Source organism: Pseudorca crassidens, chromosome 5 (genome assembly GCF_039906515.1).
Source record: "Pseudorca crassidens isolate mPseCra1 chromosome 5, mPseCra1.hap1, whole genome shotgun sequence".
Taxonomy (NCBI): domain Eukaryota; kingdom Metazoa; phylum Chordata; class Mammalia; order Artiodactyla; family Delphinidae; genus Pseudorca; species Pseudorca crassidens.
In genome coordinates this window covers 81187246-81207567 of record NC_090300.1, presented here as the reverse complement: position 1 = coordinate 81207567, position 20322 = coordinate 81187246, and the positions used below count along the sequence as shown (strand labels likewise).

At 53.2% G+C, this 20322-nt stretch overlaps 1 protein-coding gene across 1 annotated transcript in view; it reads left to right on the top strand.

The window, feature by feature from the left end:
• The window catches only part of PDIA5 (protein disulfide isomerase family A member 5), a 92344-nt gene that overhangs the window by 19722 nt on the left and 52300 nt on the right, over nucleotides 1-20322 (top strand). The window contains exons 2-6 of the mRNA XM_067738691.1: nucleotides 1759-1885; nucleotides 4762-4849; nucleotides 14175-14258; nucleotides 14520-14565; nucleotides 18458-18550. Coding sequence (XP_067594792.1) covers nucleotides 1759-1885; nucleotides 4762-4849; nucleotides 14175-14258; nucleotides 14520-14565; nucleotides 18458-18550 — 438 coding nt within the window. The remainder of the gene's footprint in view (nucleotides 1-1758; nucleotides 1886-4761; nucleotides 4850-14174; nucleotides 14259-14519; nucleotides 14566-18457; nucleotides 18551-20322) is intronic.

The following is a 20322-nucleotide window of genomic DNA, read 5'->3' as shown; positions in this document are numbered from 1 at the left end:
GGCAATGCTTCATTGTCTTTTGGTATGCTGATGAAATGTCCTATGCCAGTTCTGACCCCTGATGTTTTGTGTGTGGTGGTTTTCTTGTTTTGTTTTGTTTTGTTTCCCTTTGGAACTTTCAGCATCTCCTCTTTGTCAGCAGTGTTCTGAAATTTTTCAATGATGTACTTGGTGAGAGTCTTTTTTTTTATTGGTGATGTTGGGCCCTCTCACCTGGAAACTCAACATCCTTCAGTTCTGGGATATTTTCTTGAATTATTTCCTGGATAATTTCTTTTCCTCTGTTTTCTTCTTTTTCTTTAGTTCCTTTAATTTGGCTCTTGCACTTAGTGAATACCTATTATTTGTCTTATCTTGTTCTTCTGCTTTTTATTTCTTGATCTTTTTGTTTTATTTCATAGGAGTTTTTTCAGTTCTACCTTCAGCCCTATGGAAATTTTACTTTCTGAGAGGTTTTCATCATTCTCTTTGACTACTCCTTTTTCATAGCATTCTATTCTTGTCTTATAGATGCACCATTTTATTTCTCTGAGGATAAGAATTTTAGTTGTTTTCTTCTGTTCTTTTTAAGTTTCATCTTTCCATTGTTTTGTTCTCATCTCTGTCTTTGTGTTGAGGGCTTCCCTCAGACGTCTGGTGAATCTTGGTTATCTGTGTGTAATGAAGATCAAGACATAGGCTGTGGGTTGCAGACTCTTGAGTGTGGGGAGGGGGTGGAGGGTACTTGTTTACTTGGAGGGCCTCACAGTGGGTATTTGAATGGGAAGTCAGCTGTTTCATTGGAAGAGTCTCCAAATCACTATCTTTTGGTTGTTTTTCTTATGCTCCTCAGGTAACCTAGAGAAAAATTCTCTAACCTACTTGGGGGGATCAGATTGGCAACATTCTGGAGAAGGGAAGGGAGATGCTGGGGGGTAGGGGCTTAGGGGAGATGGGTGATCTCTAGGTTCAATTTGTCCATACTTCCTCCCACCTTTGCCTGGTGTCTCCTGGCAGAGCTTTTCTTATTCAGTCTTTGTAGATGGTAACCCCTGTGTTTTCTGCCGGCTAGGCAGGGGGCTGTGTGGGTTGGGTGAGGGGATCTGCTGTGAGACAGCTCTTTGTTCAAACATTTAACAACCTCCCCTTCCCTGCCCCTGCTTTTCAGCCCACCTCTCTTCATGCCTGCGGAGGTGCCTGGTACTTCTAGGGCCCAAGGTTTTTCAGGGTTCTCTCTGGGAGAATTGGCTTGTTTCTTGTTGGCTGATCTCCTGAGATCATTGGCTAAGTGGGGAGAGTGGAAAACCCCTCACGCATCCATTCCCACCCTAAACGGGATCACATTAAGAGGTGATCATACTTCCCTGTGGACTTGGGGCTTTGGTGCTGCTAGGTGGGATGGAGTCTTCACATTGCTCCAGTGTGTGGTGTTTGGGTGCAGTGTAGGGTACAGACATTGACCTCCCAGGGAGGTCGTGATTGAAAGGATGGCAAGAATGTCCATGCAGCGTGCTTATGTACCTGTGCAGTCCATACGGCTTCATAAAAAAGATGAAGGGTGAGCTGGTGACTGGAAGTGGTCTGGAAGAGTCCCTGTGGGAGGGGGGGCGATTTGGAGAGGGGATGAGGCGAAAGGCAAGTGTAGAGTTGAGAGAAGGAGGGGTGAGCCTTATCCCTCCCAAGGCAACTGTGCCTAGAGGCAGCACCTCTGGGGCACCCCTTCTTGCTCAGCCCCAGCCGGGACCTGAGACTCATGGTCCTTGGCTCCTTGATCCCCAGGTGGTCCTGCCGACGTGGCTGTCCTCTACAAAGTTCTCCTCACTCGTCGAGAGAATCTCTGACCCCAAGGACTTGAAAAAACTTCTCAGGACCCGGAATAACGTGCTGGTGCTTTACTCCAAATCTGGTGAGTGCCCCTCCTGGCCTTGGGGCCATCGTCAGGGATGCGGCAGGATGGAAAGGAAGGAACGGGGACAGAAATGGGAGGCAGAGACCCCGGGACTAAAAACCTCTCAGGGAAGGTCCGTCAGAAGATGCAGGGGTGTCAGTTCTGCTGCTTTTGGATCCCTAAGAGGGCGTTTCAGTTCCCTTTTACCAGTGTTTCTTAGGAGAAGCCTTCTGGAGTCCCTTAGTACCTCAGGAGGGAGAGGACGTGTGTGTGAAGGAGGACAGAGGACAGTGACCACCCGGCATGGACGCTCTGGCTCTCTGGACAGCACAGCCAGGCCTGCCAGGGCGTGCTTCGCCAGAGCTGTTGATTAATCGACTGGGCCAACCTGTCGCCAGCTGAATTGGTCCCAGGCTTGGGGGAACGCACCCAGGCTGGCAGCCCTGGCCCTGCCTGGCCCCAGTCTGTCCCGCTCTGGGGTCAGAACAAGAGACTGAGTTTGGAGTGGGCTCCACGCTCAGGACAGGGTGGCTTCAGCGGGGGTAGGACTAGTGGTTTGCCTCTTCTGACCTTGAAGCTGGCGAGGGCATCACGGATGGAGAGAGGTTTGCTCAGCTCTTGGCCGCGACTTTGAACGTCTGACTGCTGATGCTGTTCCAGCAGAGTTAAGTGTTTTCGCTGCTCCCAAGGATGCCAAGTATTCTGTGCCCTGAAGGAGCAGCGGCCAGTGGCGGGGCTGGTTCCGGGCACAGCTCTCCCTGGCAGCTCATCCTCGACTCCCATTGGCGTGGGGCACCGATGGATGTTTTGGATATGTGTCCCTCGTGAACCTGCATCCTCCAATCACCCGGGCACGTGCTTGCCCTTCCCAGGGCCTGGCACACACTCCCTGGGGTTGTTGTTGGGAGCCCGGCATGTGACTAGCATTCCTTTCCTGTCGAGAATAGGGGGAAACCAAGGCAGGGGGAAAGCAGAGTTGCTCCTGAGGCCTGGGGTCTAGGGCCCTGGACCAGCGTGGCTCAGCCCCCTTGGCTGCTTCCGGAGCTGGGGGGTCGTCAGTGCCCTCCAGGGACTCGCTCAGGTCCTTCCCTGGGTGGGTCCCCTCACATAAGCTCATCTTCTTAGAAGGAATCTGACAGGAACTTGTGTGACACACTCTCATTTGCTGCTTTGCTGTGAGGTTGCGGGTAATGTCCAGTTGAGGGAGGAATTAGAGTTCAGGGAGAACAGCTGCCTGATCTGAGGTCTACCAGCCAGTGGGCGGTAGAGCTGGTCCCGCTGCTGCCTCCGCCTCGCTTCCTCTGCTGGAGCGCGCGGAGAGATGTTCTGAGTCTGCAGCGACAAGAGGCTCGCCACCAGGCAAGGATTCGGAAAGGAGAGAGTGGGAAGGCGAGGTGTCCAGACCAGGGCTTGCAGGGGCCGGAGGCAGGGCTGGGAGCGCTCTTGTTTTCTCTCGGGCCGTCGCCCAGCCTCTGTCTCTGCCTCTTGGTAGTGGAACTCTCAGTGCTGCCCGTGTGCCCGGCTCCTCCCTGCTTTGGACCGCTGGTCGCGGGCCGGGTGATTTTGCCTCCTTGCCTCTTGCCCAGCCCTGCTCCTGAGACTTGGGGACCTCCCGGGGCTTTGGGAGCAGCGCCGGGAACTGGCTTCTCTCCCCCCCACGCCACCCCTTCCAGCCAGTGCCTCCCCTTCCACGGCTGGAAGGCAGGGTTGGGAGGGCCTTCACATGGCTCTACATTCCCTCCCCTGACTCCCAGAGCCCAGCTGGAAGGGTGGGGGGTGGCCTTTCCCACCTCGGCTGCGCCCCCTCCTCCTGTGGGCCTGGGGGGTTCCTGGGAGGGCCTCCTGCAGGAGGCTCCGTGCACGGCTCTTGCGGGATGCTTTCCGTTCGCTGCGTGAAAGGCTCAGCGTGCTTTGTGTTCACAAACAGCTTCCGTTAGCCACACTAGAAGAGGAGATCTGAGGAGGTAGCTAGTTCGCATATCATTTCTGCTTGGCTGTGGAGTGTGTCCTGTGGTTTCTGCTGGGGGAAGGCAGCAGGCAGCCTGCGCTCTCCTTAGCGTCTGCGTGGAGGCCCTTGCCAGGGAGCTCACAGGGGTGACGGGGCAAGGTGACAGCCTGGCCACAGCCACCCAGCAGTGGACCGCTGCAGGCTGGCAGCGTGGAAATCCTGGCCACAGAGGCTCCGCTTCTAAGCACCCGCCCTCCTAGTTTCCACGGGCTTTGCCCAAAGCCTCTTCCTTTCTCATGTTCATCCGCCTGGCCCCGAGGCGTAGTCCACGGCCCTGCGGTTGTCCCCGAGGTACTGCCAGTGCTGGGAAAGAGGGCCGTGGAGGTGACTTGTGTACTTTTAGTATCAGTCCATCAGAGACTAGTGTCACACGTAAACCTCGTTAAATCACCACGTTGTGCCGAGTCCCTAGGTGAGTGTGTGACGCACAAGTGAAGGAAGGGTCTGGTCCCTCCCTTGTCAGCTCCCAGGTTGGGCACCAGGGCAGACCAGTGTGGAATCAGCAGACTCGGTCCCCGCTTAGTTATAGAATTGTAATTGTTCGGTTATAGAATTTTCAAAATGTTTCCCAGAATAGTAATGAGTCAGAGAGTCTACTGGAAGTTGAGGATCCGGCCGAGAGATTCTGGGAAGAGTGAGGCGTGAGGTGTGGCTTGAAGGCGGGTTAGGGTTAGGGTTCTGGGTCTGTGAGGCTGGCGGGAGCAGAGCTTTCTGAGAAGAGCTGGGCTGTTCTTAGAGAACCGTTGCCACAGGGACGACGTTCTAACTGGTGCTCAGGACCTCACCTCTAGGACTGGTCTCCGTCCTTCCCTGCCCCTGAGGGAAGATGGCAGGGGAGGCCGTGGTGTACTTGGGTACAGATGTTTACTTTTTTGTTTTTTCACAGAGGCTGCAGCTGAAAGTCATCTCAGGTTATTGTCTACTGTGGCCCAGGCAGTGAAAGGACAAGGCACCATCTGCTGGGTGGACTGTGGGTATGTCCTGGGGATGTGGGGTATGGTGGCTGGAGGGCCGGGCGTGGGCTCTGGTGGGTGGGGTGGGAATTGTTCCTGATTGATACTCTGGGAGAGGGGATGTGATGGAGAGATGGCTGCAGAAGGCCCCCCCCCCTCCCCGGCCCAGCAATGCTGCAGGACGCTGTGGGCTGGAGGAGGGGCAGGTGTGGCTCCGCTCCTGTCTTTCCAGCCCCGCCCCTCTTCTTCCCTCCTCCGTAGTGCTTTTGCTTTTTACTCTGTTGTCCTGTGTCACTTGATTTTGCCTTCTCAGTGGGTGGCAGAGGGGGCCTTGGTGCCCAAAGAGGCAAGATGATTTCCAGGGCCACTCGGGGGGCTTGCTTATTGGGTGGGGGGGTCTGTAGCCCGGGCCCTTAATAGAGGACTCCAGTGCCCACGGTGCAAAAGCGGTGGAGCCAGCTGACGACCTGTCTGTTGCCTTGGCTCCAAGGTGGCTCCATTAGATGTGTCAGTCCTGGACAGGTGGCTCAGTCCTTCCGGCTCTCTCCTCTGGCCTGCGTCCCTGCCCCCACGCGTCCTGATGATGATGCTGTGAGCTACTTCTCCTCCTGCCTCGCCTGCCCCTCCCGGAGACTTCCTTGTCGGTGTTGCGGTGGCAGAAGCAAGCGCCGGCCCGTGGGAGGGAGAGCTGCTTCTGAGTGTGGCGAAGGGGGCTCTTGCTCGAATTCCTCTGATGCTTTTGAGTTTGGGAGTTTTGAGTCCACGGTGTGCTCAGCTTCCCTTTCCTTTCAGTCATTAGGAGTAATTGCCACATCTCCCTGTGTTCAGTGCTTTTGCTGCTGGGAGTTCTATACACACACCTTTTGTCACATAATTAGCTCCCAGTTGGGCATAGATCGGCAAAAACAGAGCAAAGACACATAGACAGTGAAACATACGGAAAAGGTCGGGAAGAATAGGTTTATTCTTTGCACGTTTGTTGAGCACTGGCTGCACGCAAGGCACTGCGCTGCACTTGGTGGATGCCAGCATTTACATGTCCTTTTGACAAGGACAGGAGGTGTTTCCAGAGCCGCTGAGTGCAGCCACTCCTCACCTGGACTTGGAGTTTATCGGGAGTGTGGGCTTGGGAAGAGGAGAGGAGAGGAGCATAGGCGGTATTTCAGTCTTGTTAGTACGGGGACGAGGTGGGCTCTTCTGGGAAGAGAGGCAGTTCTTTTCCTGCATGGCCCATAAAGATCTCTGTAACCTTTACTGTCTCTGTCTTTGCCCAAGTCACAAGCCCTGCCGCTACCCTGTGGGGTTCAGTGAGCTTTTATGGGCTGCACTCCAGTGCAATCTTCTTCCGCTTTATTCTGAGTTCTAAGTGGCTATTTTGCAAATGAACTTCTGGGACACAACAGTTTTATAAGTTGATAGCCTCAAGCTGGTCCTGCCCATCGTTGGAGAGAATTGAAGGAGATTCATATTTTGACAAAGCACTGAATGAGACCAGGAGAAGTCTTAGCCAGTCGGTGTTTGCTGTAGGGTGTGTGAGTGTGTGTGTGTGTGAGTGTGTGTGTTTGTGTATGTGCGCGCATGTACACACACACGTGCCTGTCTGGCCTCACGCCTCCCAGTTGATTCAAACACCAGCGAAATGGAACAGACGGCTCACTAGACAGTTGGCGAGATTGTAGCTGTTGGTTACTTCTAGTTCATAGTTGGGCTGGAAGTGTTCTTATCTTGCAGGTGTGTCTCTGTCTCCCGTATTTTACCAGGCGTGATCTGTGTGACTGGCAAAGTACTAAAGCCTATTAGAGGAGACAGGGTGCTTTGGAATCTCCACACCCAAAGATGACATCAGTCCTGCCAAGCTGACAGAGCCTCATCACAGGGAGTTCTCATCAGGCTTGTAGGTGGCAGAAGTGGGCAGAAGAGCTTCGTTTAGCTGCGCCATCCATCTGGGTCCATTCATCAGACATTCCCGAGCACTTACTCTGTGCTTTGAGGGACACACATGGCTAACAGTGTCCTCGAGGAGCGCAGTGTGCAAGGAGGAGAGGAAGCAGACACCTAGCCAGGTGATTAGTCACTTCGTTCTGCCTGGAAAGGTTGAGGAAGACTTCACAGAGGAGGGCGAATTCAAATTTGGGGCAAAGACCTCAGAATAGCAGGTCTTTAAAGTGCCCTGGCTTTCCCTGCAGGCAGCTCCCTGTGGTGTGGGCCCCTCGGGTCATCTGGCCCTGGACAGGCAGGACTTTATGGGGCCAGGGTTAGTGTGTGAACACAGACCAAGAATAGAATTCAGGACTCATTTGGAGACATGCTGTCTGGAATCAATAAAAGTGCAAATGGGAGAAATAATCCTGTGACTTTTGATGTTCTAAAATGAAAATCTGGGGGGGCACCTTAGAGCTTAAAAGAGGTAACCTTAAGACAAAAGGATTGACTGTTCGCATAATTGCTACTCACTTTATGCCTCTAAGAGGAAGTACAAACTGCGATATTAAATATGGGTAGGTGGAATATGGAGCTATAACGGATGATGTTGCAAGCAGGAGTACCTGGGTTCGAGTTTGAAGTCAGAGGCAGGATACAGCTAAATCTTCCCAGAACAGCCAAAGGGATAGAACTCGGAGCTCTGGTCCGTGCAGGCCACCCTGGGTGGCAGTTCACAGATCACCGTTACACAAAGAGATCCCCAAGGACATGAGCCGGTTCTGCCCGTCTGCTCAGCCACTCCTGCTCTGAGACTTCTGAATGTGCCCCGTTAATTAAGGGAACCCACCATGTGCACTCCGGACCCTGTGATGACAGCCCTCAGCTGTTGTCCTAAACGCACTCAGTCTGTGTTTATGAGTCTGAATGAGACGCCCTGGGATGGGCAGAAGCGCTCCGGTGGGTGCTCTCTGCGGGAGAGTGAGCAGGGGAACAGCAGGTGGGCAGCCAGAGCACAGCTGCCCTCGAGTAGGCCCTGCTGTGTGTGGTTCCCCACCTCTGCTTCCTGCCCTGCCAGTGAAGGGTCGGAGGTGGGAATGGGGATGCCAGGGCTTGGGGTGGGTGATGGCCCCTCTGCTTTCCCCCCTTAAAAGGCAGGTGAGGGGGACAGAGGGCATCCTAGGGGGAGAGAAGACAGTGCTCCGGGGTGAGGCGTCTGTAGAGGTGTGTGCAGTAAACACAGGCCCCGGTTGAGGGGTCAGCTCCACTACTTACTAGCCCCATGACCCTGGACAGGTCGGTTACCCTGAGTCTGTTTCCTCATCTGTGAAATGGAACAATAATACATATTCTGCCTTCTTACCGGGTCTGTGTTGAAGATCTTTGTAGAATAGAATTTAATGTGAGATCCCATTCTACTCTTGTTGTCTTTCATCTGGGCCAGACTGTCAGGACATTCCAAGAAGCTGGAGGGAGGGAAATGCTGTGTTTGTCTTCAAGAGCTTTTCCTTGGGTGAGGACCCCTTGGTCATTGTGAGGATGGTCCTGAAGAAGCTTTTGGGTGTGAGAGTCAGCCCAGTGGACAGGGTGTTTTGCTTTGGCCCTTAAGAGCTATGCAGTGCTGTGGAACTTGCAGGACTGCAGGTCAGGAGGCCTGGCTCTGAGTCCAGGCTCTGACAGCAAATAGATGTGGGACCTTTGGCAAGTCACTGCCCCTCTCTGGGCTTCAGTTTGCTCTTGTGTGAAATATGGAGTTGAATCTTCCAAGTTGCTCCCATCCCTGCATAGCCTGGTTCAGAGCATTCCAGAAGCTGCCAGGCTCATACGTGTGTACACATACGTGCTCGTGTGTATGCATGTGTATACAGACCCATGTATTCATGGAAATGTGTGGGAGGCTGTGTCTTCCAGTCTTCGTGTCTCTCCCCACCCTGGGTGTCTGCCTCGTACGTCTCTCCGGTCCCTCCCTCCCAGCATCTCTCCTCTCTCCCGCTTTGTTCCCTCTCCCTTGATAGTTTCTGTCGCTCCTTCCCTGCTCGGGTCCCTGCCTCCCCCATTCTTTTGGTCTTTTTCCTCCTCTCTTCTGTGTGTGGATATTTCTTCTCTTTTTCTTGCTTTTCTGGTGCTTTCCTCCCCGCTCCTGCCTGCGTGCTGGCTGGCACACGTACCCCTCTCCGCTGGGCCCCGGGCCCCCGTAACCTGTGGCTCTGAAGTGTCCGTAGGGTTTCTGGCTTCTGTCCAGGGATTTGTCAGCTCTCCCTTCCCCTCACTCCACCTCCTGGCTCACATCTCAGCAGCCACGCTCGGGTTGGCTGGTGGTAGTTGTCCAGCTCTTAAGTGGGTTGAGTGTGAGGGAGTTGGTATTCCCCACGTGCCCTGCAGCCTGGCATCGGGGCTCGGCCTTGGCACGGAGGGCTGCTTTCTGGACGGCGGAGCCGGAGCCAGCAGGCGGGAGCCATGCCCCGGGGTGCTAATTCCTGGGGCTGGTTCTCACGGGGCTGAGGCTGCCCGATGGGGCGCCTGCTGCCTTCTTTTCCTGAGGGTTTAAGGTCATTACCTTACCACCTGCTCTCATTCTCCCATCTGCTTTCTTTCCCCTGGAGCAGTGCTGGCTTCCCAGATCCAAGACGTGGGGCCTGCCAGGGCAGGCATAACATATTTTGAAGCCCATGTTTTCTTCCAAAAATGATTCGAACTTAGCATTTGCTCCTTTACATGTGAGCGTGTTGAAATTACCATGGGATAAAGCAGGCTTCCAGAAGAGACGCCGTGTTTTGTGTCGTGGCTTCAGACACCTTGTGGCACACTGCTGTGCCCTCGTGGGGGTGACGTGTCCCCCCTAGGACTGCTGGGCCGCGGAGGCAGGTGGAGGATGAGAAGGCACGCTCTTTCTCGTATTCCCATCACTCTCATGAACTCTGCTACATGATTCGTGTGCCTTCGTGAGGTTGGCACCAAGGAGGACAGCCAGACTCCTGTTGTGGGAGTCCCTTCGTCATCAGAGCTAGTGACCAGCCACCCAGGTCCGGGCAAGTTGAAGGCCCAGCTGTTCTAGGCTGTTCTGTCTCCTGCCTTTGCCCTCCGGCTACCTCCTTCCACATTGTCCTCTGCATGGGGCACCTTGCAGGCATGCTGACGGTGTTGTTTTGCTCACTCGCTCCTTATCTTGCATTTTTTTCACGTCTCTGAAGTGGGGGCACGTCCCACCTCTCCTCTGCTACCCACCCTCTGGGGTCACAGGTCCATCCACTCAGAATCCCGTGTTAGACCCGAGCAGATGGAAGAAAGGGATTTACCCCTTCTTTGCTGGGGAAAGGAAGGCTGAGTTGGCCAAGGCACACAGTGTCCAAGACAGGCTGGGGGCCTTGCCTCTGGTCCTCAGTGTAGTCCACTTTCTACCCGCTGCCGGAGGCGGCCCAGTCTCCACCCTCTGTCCTGGCTTCTGGCTCCCGGTCCATCCGTCAGGATACAGGCAGCCTGCCTTGATGCTTCAGTAATACTTGACCCTGTAGGGGAATAGAGAGCTCCATCCAGCTCATGGACAACTCCCGCATTCTGCAGCTCGGGAAGCCAAGGGCCCTGCCAGAGGCCACAGGCTGGCTAGCGGCAGAGCCAGATCTAGAAGCCATCAGTCACTCCAACTGACAGTGACTCCGGGGAGGGTTTGATACTTAGGCTGCGACTTCTCAAAGTCGAGTACCTCCCCTTCCCGAGCCTCCAGCACCTTATTTCTTCTCTTTCTTCCTACTCTTACCCCCCACCTTTCATCCCTGGGTCTGACTCCCAGGAGTGTGAGTTGCCAGTCTCTTGAATGATCGCCACTGCACGTGTACATCTAGTAAACACAGCACCACGTACCTGCAGCCACTCTGCCCTGCTGGCCAGCAACCCACATCAAAGTCAGACGAAAACGCCCATGTGTATGTGTCTATCTGGGTCAGGGGTGGGGAGGGAAGTGTGAAAAGGCCTCGGTGACCTTTCACATTCTCTGTAGAGGAGAGCCCAGGGAGGTGGGGGAGGAGGGGATGTAGCAGGTCATGGGTGAGTAAATGGGCAGAGGGTGTTGAGGCTCCAGCCTCCCCAGCAGAAAAGGCTGGTTCCTGCAGGACAGTTGGGGGTGGCAGATGAGGACCTCTGCATGGCCAGTCCACTCTCTGTGGTTGTCCCCTCCCTCTCCATCCCCGGCAGAACAGCTCATTTTCCTGCTCACTGCCTTTGTCTTTCCCCCCCAGAGCCTCAGTCACTGGCTAGAGAAGGGCGGCAGCACAATTAATTGTGCATAATCTATCAACCCAGATCCTTTTAAGTCCCTGAGCTTGGGTAATTTCTCCCCTTCCTGAACTCTTATGACTTTTATTGTCCTGTGCAATTAGTGCGCACACACACGCGTGCGCACACACACACACACACTCTGAGAGACAGAATCGTAGGAGGGAGGGGAGCCAATCTGAGAGCGCACTGTCAGGAATTTTCACCTGGCAGGATTCCTGGAGCTCAGTAGGCAGAGCCCAGAGAGCCAGCAGTGAGTGCCTCATCCCAGCGCAACAGCCGGCATCATTCACTCGCTCACTCAGGCTATTTATAGAGCGCCTGCTATGTGCCAGCAGCTGTTGGAACCCTGGGGAACCAGCTATGAACAAAATAAAGCCCTCGGCTTGGTGGCGCAAACCTTTCTGATGGGGGCTGACAGTGGACATGCTGGTCAGGTGTGGAGACAGCGGGGAAGGGCATGTGACAGTGCTGGATGAGGGGGGCTGAGGCTCTGGGGTCTGTGCCAGAGATGCTCGGAGAGGACGGGAGGCTGGCTCCCCACCTACCCGTCTGAGAATGTGTGCGTGTGCATGTGCGTGTGCGTGTGTGTGTGTAGGGGGCAGGGAAGAGGAGAGAATCATCGGGGAGTGTCCTATAACTTAAGGAGGGGAGAGGGTTGCACAGAGTCTGCCACAAGGAATCGTGTGGCAGTGACAGAGCTGTGGTCACTGGACAGCTGTGGGGGCCATAGGCTGCGGGCTGGGCTGGATGTGCTCTCGGGGAACCTCCGTGCCCCTCCAGCTTTACCCAGTGTCTTTGGAATGTTGCTCCTAAGCCTGGCCTGGGCTCACCGGGAGAGTGACACTTTTCCATGGAGTGGGTTCCCACACAGCCGGCAGGGATTGGGGTTGCAATGATGGGCCCCATCGCTTCTCTCTCTGCTTTGTAAAGTCATAGGCAGAGGCTGCCAGCCAGGCTCAACGGAGGAGAGAGCTGACATGGGGCTGCCTTGCAGTCTGGGTGCCCCCGCTGGATGCCAGCATGGGGCGAGGGGGGCCGTGGGCACCTGGACCTCGTTCCTGCTGCAGCCACTATTTGATGTCACATTTGGGTGGACGGTGGGTGGTCACAGAAACAGGTGCACGCAACAGAACAAAGCCGGACAGGGAAAGTGCCAAGGGAACAGTTACAAACATCTAAGTCGAGCCCTCCTGTCTCCCCTGGGGCAGGGAAACGGTGCCTCAGACGCAGTTGTCACACACAGACCCTCTGCCTGTCAGTGTGGCTTCTCCACAGAGCGCCCTCAGGACAAGGCAGACAGAACTGTAATCGCCACCGTCAGTGGAGGTGAGCCCAGCAACCCCACAGGGCTCTAGGGTAAGAGTTCAGCCACTGGCTGCGTGGGCTGCCCTTGTAGGGCCTCCTGATGCACGCTCTCAGCCCTTCTGGGTCCCCTCCGCAGCCCAGCTTATCCCTTCTCTCTGGACTCCCTATCTCAGAAGGCCCTTGCCAGCCTGAGGGAGAGGCCACAGCCTTTCCTTTCTAAGTGCTTCGTGTGTTTCTTTAGTCCCCTGTTTGCTGGGGGTGCCGATGGGGGGTGCTGGAAGCTGCAGCGGCTGCAGTGATGGCCACCACAGGTAGGGCTACGCAGGGAGGGAAGGCTCTGGGCCTGGGCTGGGCTGGCGGGCCCCTGGGAGTGCCTGACACTCTCCCTCTCCGACCCACACACCTGTCCCGCAAAACATGCTTCTTGAACTGCAAATGGCACATTTACACTTAAAATGAGGTCCCATAATTTTGCTTGTCCATCGATGAGTGTGGCTTTTAGAATTGAGCTGAATGGTGTAATGAGTCCATCTGCTCTGGGGCTGGTGCTCAGCTGTGTGACGCTGGTGGCCGTCGAAGGTGCTGAGGTAGGTAAAACAGGTGGGAGCCGACAGGACTTCCCTCAGGTGGCTGTCATCCCTGGCAGAACAAGGTTTCTCATGCGGTGTAGACGCCGGGGACCAGTGGGTGTGGGTGTGGGCGGAGGTGCCCTCGCTGAGTCCATTGAGATGCGGGGAAGGGTCCTGCAGTGAGGAGCACGGCCCTGTGGGCACGGTAGCTGGCTGCCCCTGGCTGGCTGTCGGGCAGACCTGGCTGAATGTGGTGAGGTGGTGGGGAGGCCGTGAGAACAGGTGAGGTTTCTGGGGGCGCCGGCGTAGGGCACACGGGAAGCCGAACCTCGTGGTGGGGGCAGAGATGTCGGGGAGAGGAGGAAGAGCAGAGCAGGGCAGGGGCAGGTGTCAGAATCACCTGGGAGGCTCCTTAAAACACAGTCGCTCAAGGACCCGCCGGGAGTTTGGACTGAGCAGGTGTGGGATGGGGCTGAGAATTTGCACTTCTGACAGGTTCCTGGGTGGTGGTGATGCTGCTGGTCTAGGGGCCACATCTTGAGATCCCTGGTCTAACGGAAAGGGAGCCAAGATCAGAGGAGGTCGTGCATGAGCACTCGGTAAACGGTGAACGGCGCCCGGCAGACTCTTCGTATGAGAAAAGTTGCAGGAGTGTGATATTGCAGACGCTAGCACTTCACCAAACCTTTCCCCTTTGTCATTTCGGCTTTTGTCAATACCTGGTCAGATTTCATAACTCCTTCAACATCGCAGAACATTTCCCTCCTACTCTGGTTTGATGGTATATAGCAGGTGGCATGTGGCACACATCAGAGGTGTAAAAACAAAAACTTGCTGGGGCTGCAGGTAGAGCTTCTGAAGTCGTGATCTGCGGGAGGGTCAGGGAATCAGTATGCTTAAAAACTTCCCCAGGTGATTCTAATGAGCAGCCAGGACTGGGAACCACTGTCCTGAGCTTATTTTCCTTCTTAGAATGGACCATCTGCCTTCTAAGCTTCTGGGGCACTTCCTTTGTCTGGATCCATCACGTTGCCCCTTACAGGTAGTGATGTGTCCTCCCCACCTGCTTGCCCCTGTCTTTCCAAATCAGTCCAGATCCTGTTGGTTTCTCTACTTCCTCCTGTTCCCTGAGAGCCCATGCGTAGTGAGGGCCTCACTTGCTACTGAGAGTTCCAAGCTACCTGCCTTACTCTTGGGCCACCAGCAAATTTTACTCCGTTAGCACCTTCGTGAGGGCTTCAGATAACAAGTGTCTTTTTCCTGACATTTGTGTCTTTCAGTGACGCAGAGAGTAGAAAATTGTGCAAGAAGATGAAAGTTGACCTAAGTGCAAAGGACAAAAAGGTCGAATTATTCCATTACCAGTAAGTACGTGTGGGCATTTCCAATTTCCAAGTAAATGCTGAAAGCTTTCATTGGTATTCTCAGCAAACCGCGATTTTTAGTGAGATTAATTTTATTTCAGAATGGTTCTTTTTCTGTGTTTACAATTATTTCTTAAAAAAAAAAAAACTTGACCTGTGTTCAGTAACTGAATCTTATTAAGATGCTGCGGGAAACCAAAGGTAAGTAAGTGTCTTCACAACCATTCCTAAAGTTAACACGTTTTTCTCCTCATTTGACAGGGATGGTGCGTTTCATACTGAATATAACCGAGCTGTGACATTTAAGGTAAATTTCCCTCCCTCATTCTCAGCAGAGGAGGAAGGGCAGAGTGTACAAATGCCCTTCCAAATGACCTGAGGGATTCTCATCTCTAGAACATAGATCAGCAGAATACCTGGAAAACTTTGTAACTGTTAAACGAGGGGGGATAACCGACCTTGTAGACAGTTTGTGACTCTATCAGCAGTTGTCCAGTGATACGTATGACGTCATGCCCTCCCCTGCAAAGGCCTGAGTCTCCCTTCGCTGTGGCTTCAGAGCCCTCCCTCACCTCTGCAGTGGTGTCCACAGGGGCCACCCACAGGCTGGAGGGGGCCAGCTGTGCCCAGGTGAGCACAGTGTTGTAGAACCCGGGCAAAGCAGCACCTCTGGGGCTGATGCAGCTCATTGCAGATGAGATGCCCATGTCAGTGAGATCGTTTCCTGCTACAAATGCAATTCAGAAGGAGATGGAAACGCATCAGTGAAAATAAATATGGAGATCCTCTGACCTGCAGGTGCTGTCCTGTTAATCACAAAGCAGCTCCCCCAGCCCTGAGTCCTTGCACTGCCCTTGGATTCTCCTCCTTCAACATGTGCATTCCCTTCCTCAAGTCAGTCTTCTTTTGCCTCTGGTCCAGGCAGCATCCCCCTGCCCTGGCTGGGGCCATGTGTTTCTTCTGTTCCAGCATATGCTGAACCCACCCTCTCTGACTCTCCTGCTTCTTAGACTGTGTTAGACCCTGGGCTCCTCTCTCATTGTCTCTCTCTTTCCATCTGTTTCCTTCCATTCTTTTCTGTCTGTCCATCTGTCTGTGCAGCTGTGCCCCTCTACCTCTGCCTCTCTCCCCCCACCCCCTGGTCATTTCTTGTTTATCCACTAACACTTGTTCTTTTTTAAGTTGCTGCAGCTTTTACCGTACACAGGCTCAGCCTGATTACTCATCATCTTAACACCCACTTAGCCACTTAGAGAAAACTCTCCCAACTAGAGTTACTTAACCCCTCTTATTCTGTGTTAAGACGTCAGCTGAAGTCCTTGGAGGGAACACGTGCTCCGCAGGAATCAGACTTCGCTGGGTGGGGTGGGGGAGGTGCTGATGGAGAGAGGGGCGGGGGCTTTCCGTTTTGTGTTTGGAGGTTGTGTTCAGTTTATATTTAGCTGGCCCTCTGAGGAGTCTGTCCTGGGCTTGTGGAGCAGAGAGCAGCAGCTGCTCAGAACTGCAGTAGCAGGAGAGGAGCCCGGGTGGTCTGGACTTGCCTGGGTGAGGGAGGCCAAGTCCTGGCCTCTGTCTGCCTCCTTACAAAGACCAGGTGTGTGGGACCCGCTTGCTCCCGTCCTTCCTGTGATTTCAGCATCAAGAAGCTGGAGAAGTGGGCTGAGCATTGTACGGGGTCAGGGCCTTGGGCAGAGAGAGGGCATCCTTGGTCCCAGGGTCCCCGAAGTGCGTGGGGCCATCGAGGACTGGAGTAGAGCCCCTGGGGTTCTGCAGGGTGGGGGGCGATGGCGGAGCTCCCCGTGACTGCCCGATGGCTCCCGCTTCTTACAGGGAGCAGCCACGAGCAGAGCCCTCCTTGGTCACGGATCCGTTTTCCTTTCAGGGTTTCTCCAGCCTCTAACTCCGGAAAGATGCAGGAGGCCCCCAGCAGGGTGGGTGCACAGGCTCAGGCTCATGGTCTGGCTGTTGTTGCTGTCACCCTGTACGGTCCTGCGGGGGCCGGGTCACAGGGACTAGGCCAGGGTCCCTAGAGTCCAGAGGCCAGATAAGTGAGAGTGTAAAGAGCGGGGAACTCAAAGAGGGGGCCTTCCTGTATAAGCGGCCTTTTGCTTGTCAGCCGACTGTCCAGCAAAATCCTTACTGTATATGAGTGGTGAGGACCAGAGGTGCCTGGAAGGCGAAATTCGGGGGGCCCTCGGGTGACCTTCTCCCAAGGCCTGTGGCCGTGGGTGTGGTTTCCCAGCCATGCAGACCAAGGTGCAGGGTGTTGGGCAATCTTCCTGGGATTCAGAGCACCCAGAATAGGACAGCTGACGGCAGTGTCCCAGGTGCCCCTCCCTGCAGACCTTTCTACCCAAGGTCTTGTTGGTTAGACTGATTTGGAGACTAAGAACCTGTGGATGGAATTATTCAACTTCAATTAAAGAAGAATCACCTGAAAAGCAAAAGATTGGTAGTATGAATGTTTCAATTATTACATTAAAAGAAGTGATTTTTTTTTCCTTTTTCCATCCACATTCGTTTTTTCCTTGATGCTGAGGCAGCGGTGGGGGTGGTAGCCCTTTAACTTAGCTCATGCTGGGATGGGACAGGAGCCTCCCAGAGCAGTAGGTCCTACCTATTTTGGGTTCCTAATCCCACTGAGAATCTCCTGAAAGCCATGGACCTTCTCCCTAGAAACAGTGCGCATGCATACGTTGAAGGAGGTGTTTTCCTGTGAGTCTGGGGCTTCACAGACTCCTAAAGTCCACTGTGTACCCCAAATTGAGAGCACCGGCACTGGATCTTCTGGAACAGCAGGCGGGTGGGCACTTACAAGCGTCTTTCTCACATGGCTCGTGGCTGTGAGTATGGCTTTCAGGACAGCCCTGCTGCTTCCCCTTTGGCTTGTATTGTCACGGTGAAGCTCTCACTAGGGACTGAGAGAAGGCGATCTGCCTTCGCCTGGTGGAAACGGCCCACTTTTCTTGCCAGCAGGCATTTCACAGCTCTGTTTGGACAGACAGAGCGCTACCTGAATGAAATTCTGCGAAGTCCTGGCTGTCTCCCACTCTCCCATAGTGCTCTTTCCAAATAGGAGTTTCCAGAAATAACAAGCCTCCCAGGTCCTCTATGTGTGACCGGTGGGTGGGCTGCATGCACAGGCTCATTACGGGGGTGTTTCCTTTCTCACTGCAGACCTCCCTCCCTTCTCCACCCCAGCACACCCAGTTCCTCATCTGCTCCCTGGAGCTTGGTCAGAGTGGGCAGAAATAACAGAATCTTGCATCAACCTGGGGGACACTGAGGGGTCATCTGCTGACATGGATGGCCAGCAACTCCCTTCCAGGGTTGGAGGGATGGAGCCTCGGCTGGTTTCTGTTACCCGTTTCTGGCTCTCACAGGCTTTGAGCAGCATTTCCCACATGACTGAGAGGGAAGGGAATGCAGCTTCTGTCCTGGATCAGTGAACTGTGGCAAGTGGGGAGGGGAGCAGAGGGATGTGCCCCCTGTTCCCGGCTGCATGTGTGTCCTGCCCGAGGGGAGCAGAGATTTGCATTTGCTCACTTGTCCACAAGACAAAGGCTAAGTAAGCCCTTTATCCTGAAGGTCTTGGTCCGTCTAGAAGGGGGTCCTTAAGGAGAGAAATCCAGCACCCAGGGGGCCACAGCGATGAGCACCCTGTCCTGGGGGCTTCCCACCTGAGCCTCACAGGATGATCAGGATTTAACACACTCCCAAACCAGTTTAGATCATGAAATACCAAGCCGGTTACAAGCAGCTGTGATCACTTGCTTATGCGATTGACAGTTTTAGTGGCTGCCTGATGTGTAAGTATCTTACTTTGCACAGGATTGAAGACCTCTATTCAAATTGATCAGGGAGACTTTCTGGAGGAGGTGAGATTTATTAGAAGCACGTGCCTCTGTTTTGAATCAGCCAACTAATTGTCTCAAATTTCCTCTCTTGTCCATGAAGAAGCATCGTAGGTGTCAGTGGACCAGAGTTAGGTGTCATGTGGCTGAAAAATCCTGATGGGGTGCATTTTTAGGGCCCTTAGTAAGCTGTCAGTGGGTGATAGTGTGGCACTCCCCCATAGGGCACAATGCATCCCGTTCCAGGCACTTGGGTCTCCAGGTAGGGAACAGGGCAGGTTCCCGATTCCCCCACCTCCCTCTTTTCCTGGCTAAAACGAGTTTTCCCTTCTCTCTTTTCGTCAGTCCGTAGTGGCATTTCTGAAGGATCCAAAAGGGCCCCCACTGTGGGAAGAAGATCCTGGAGCCAAAGATGTTGTCCACGTTGATAATGAAAAGGTAATTTTTCCGTATCAGTTCTGATGGGCTCTGGAAGCTTCCCCCCTAACCAGGGTCTCCCAGGAGAGATGCCCAAGGAACTGAGAAGTGGGAGTATTTGGGGGCCTCCAAGGGAGCTGGGCCAGGGCCCTAACATTTGGTTCCCCTTCCCCGCTCTGACGGAACGAACAGGAGGTTACAGGCTGACTGCCTGAGCCCTTCCCCTGTCCTTTGCTGCCTTATATAATGTATTTTAGCGTGTTTAGATTTTCCTTATAGGGATATTGTTTAAATGTTTTCTCCTCATTAGGTTATTCAGTTGTTGGAACTGCCTTTGTGTTTTTCGGGTTTTATTTTAAAGTGGGTTTTGGTTTTTTGTTTTAAGAATAATCTGTGAGGTTTGGGTTGGATTGCCAGAGCCTTGGGTCAGGTCTTCACAATTCTGGGTCACTGTGTTAACTTTGAACAAGTTATTTACTTCAGTTTCTGGATTTGGCTGGTGTGGGGGGCTGGGGTCAGAAGGGTGGTTCTGATGTACGGTCTCCATACAGCCCTGATCCTCCTCCTCTCAAAGCCTGCCCCGCCTGACCCGCACGTGCCTCTTTATCCATGTGTACCTGTGTTTGTGTCACGCACACACGTGTGCCTTAGTCGCTTGTCTGTGCCTTTACATTAGGATGGGCAGGAACTTCTTTGTCACATTTCAGATGGCCTGTGAGACAAGCAGTGCTTTTTCGTAGATGGAAGGAGAATGTTCGTTTTTCTCTTGATAACATAAAATGTGCTTTTTATCTGCCTCTGCCTCCCCTTTTCATTTGAAATTATTGACTCTTGATGCTTGTTAGCTCAGAAGAAAATGATGCCATTTATACTTTCTGCAGGAGAGATCATGTGTGATCATCGTGGGCTAACCAAGTGGGCCTTTCAGCTGAGGGGTGATTCGATTTAGGGGGTGGGCATCAACGTTTCTGGGGTAGAAAGTGCCAGTGTCCTCAGCTTGAAGATGAAGCCTTTACAATAGGCATGTTGGGGGAAAGGAGGAGGGGCAGGTGTCAGGAGGTGGCGGCACCTGTGCCTGTCGCCAAGAAAAGACAAACAGCCTGAACTGATGGTTTCTCCCGGGTAGATTTTGTGGTAATACGTGCTTTCAGCCTCTCTGGAAAGTGGTTGCCTGCCGCCTCGCTCCCCCAAAATGTTCATGTCCTGAAACTCCTGAAATTGCTCTTCTGTAACTAGAAATATTAAGCAGAAATATTTTTTCTACACCTGTAGGCAATCCTCTTGTTATACTGTGTGCTGCTGCTTTTCTGCTAATAGAAACCCCGTAAAATAACAAGTTCCAAATTCACGTTTGAATTGCCAATTTCTGTTTGTAAGCTTAGAGTTCCACACTTAATCTGAAGGTAATTAAGCATCTATGAATGTAATGTGATATTGTTACTGTTCAGGGTGTGAAACCAAATTGCTACAGGCTCAGAAAAACCTTTTCTTCTCAGATCTTGTACTGGTTTTAGCTCCAGGGATTCCAGAAGATCATTTTCAAAGCATCCTCCACCCCTAGTCAGGGTCAAAGATCTTCGTTACTAATTCTGTCTTAAAATGAGTGCCTTAACCCGCTAGTTATGAAAATAAGAGTAAACATTTTCAGAATTTGTCATGCAGTGTTATAAATTCCCACAAAATATTTGTAATCTTTTTTATCTAACTGAAAAATTATAAGTACTATATGTTTATTGTTGAAAATTTAGAAAATTCAGCTTAAGCATAGAAGAAAAGAAAAGAAATCATCCCAT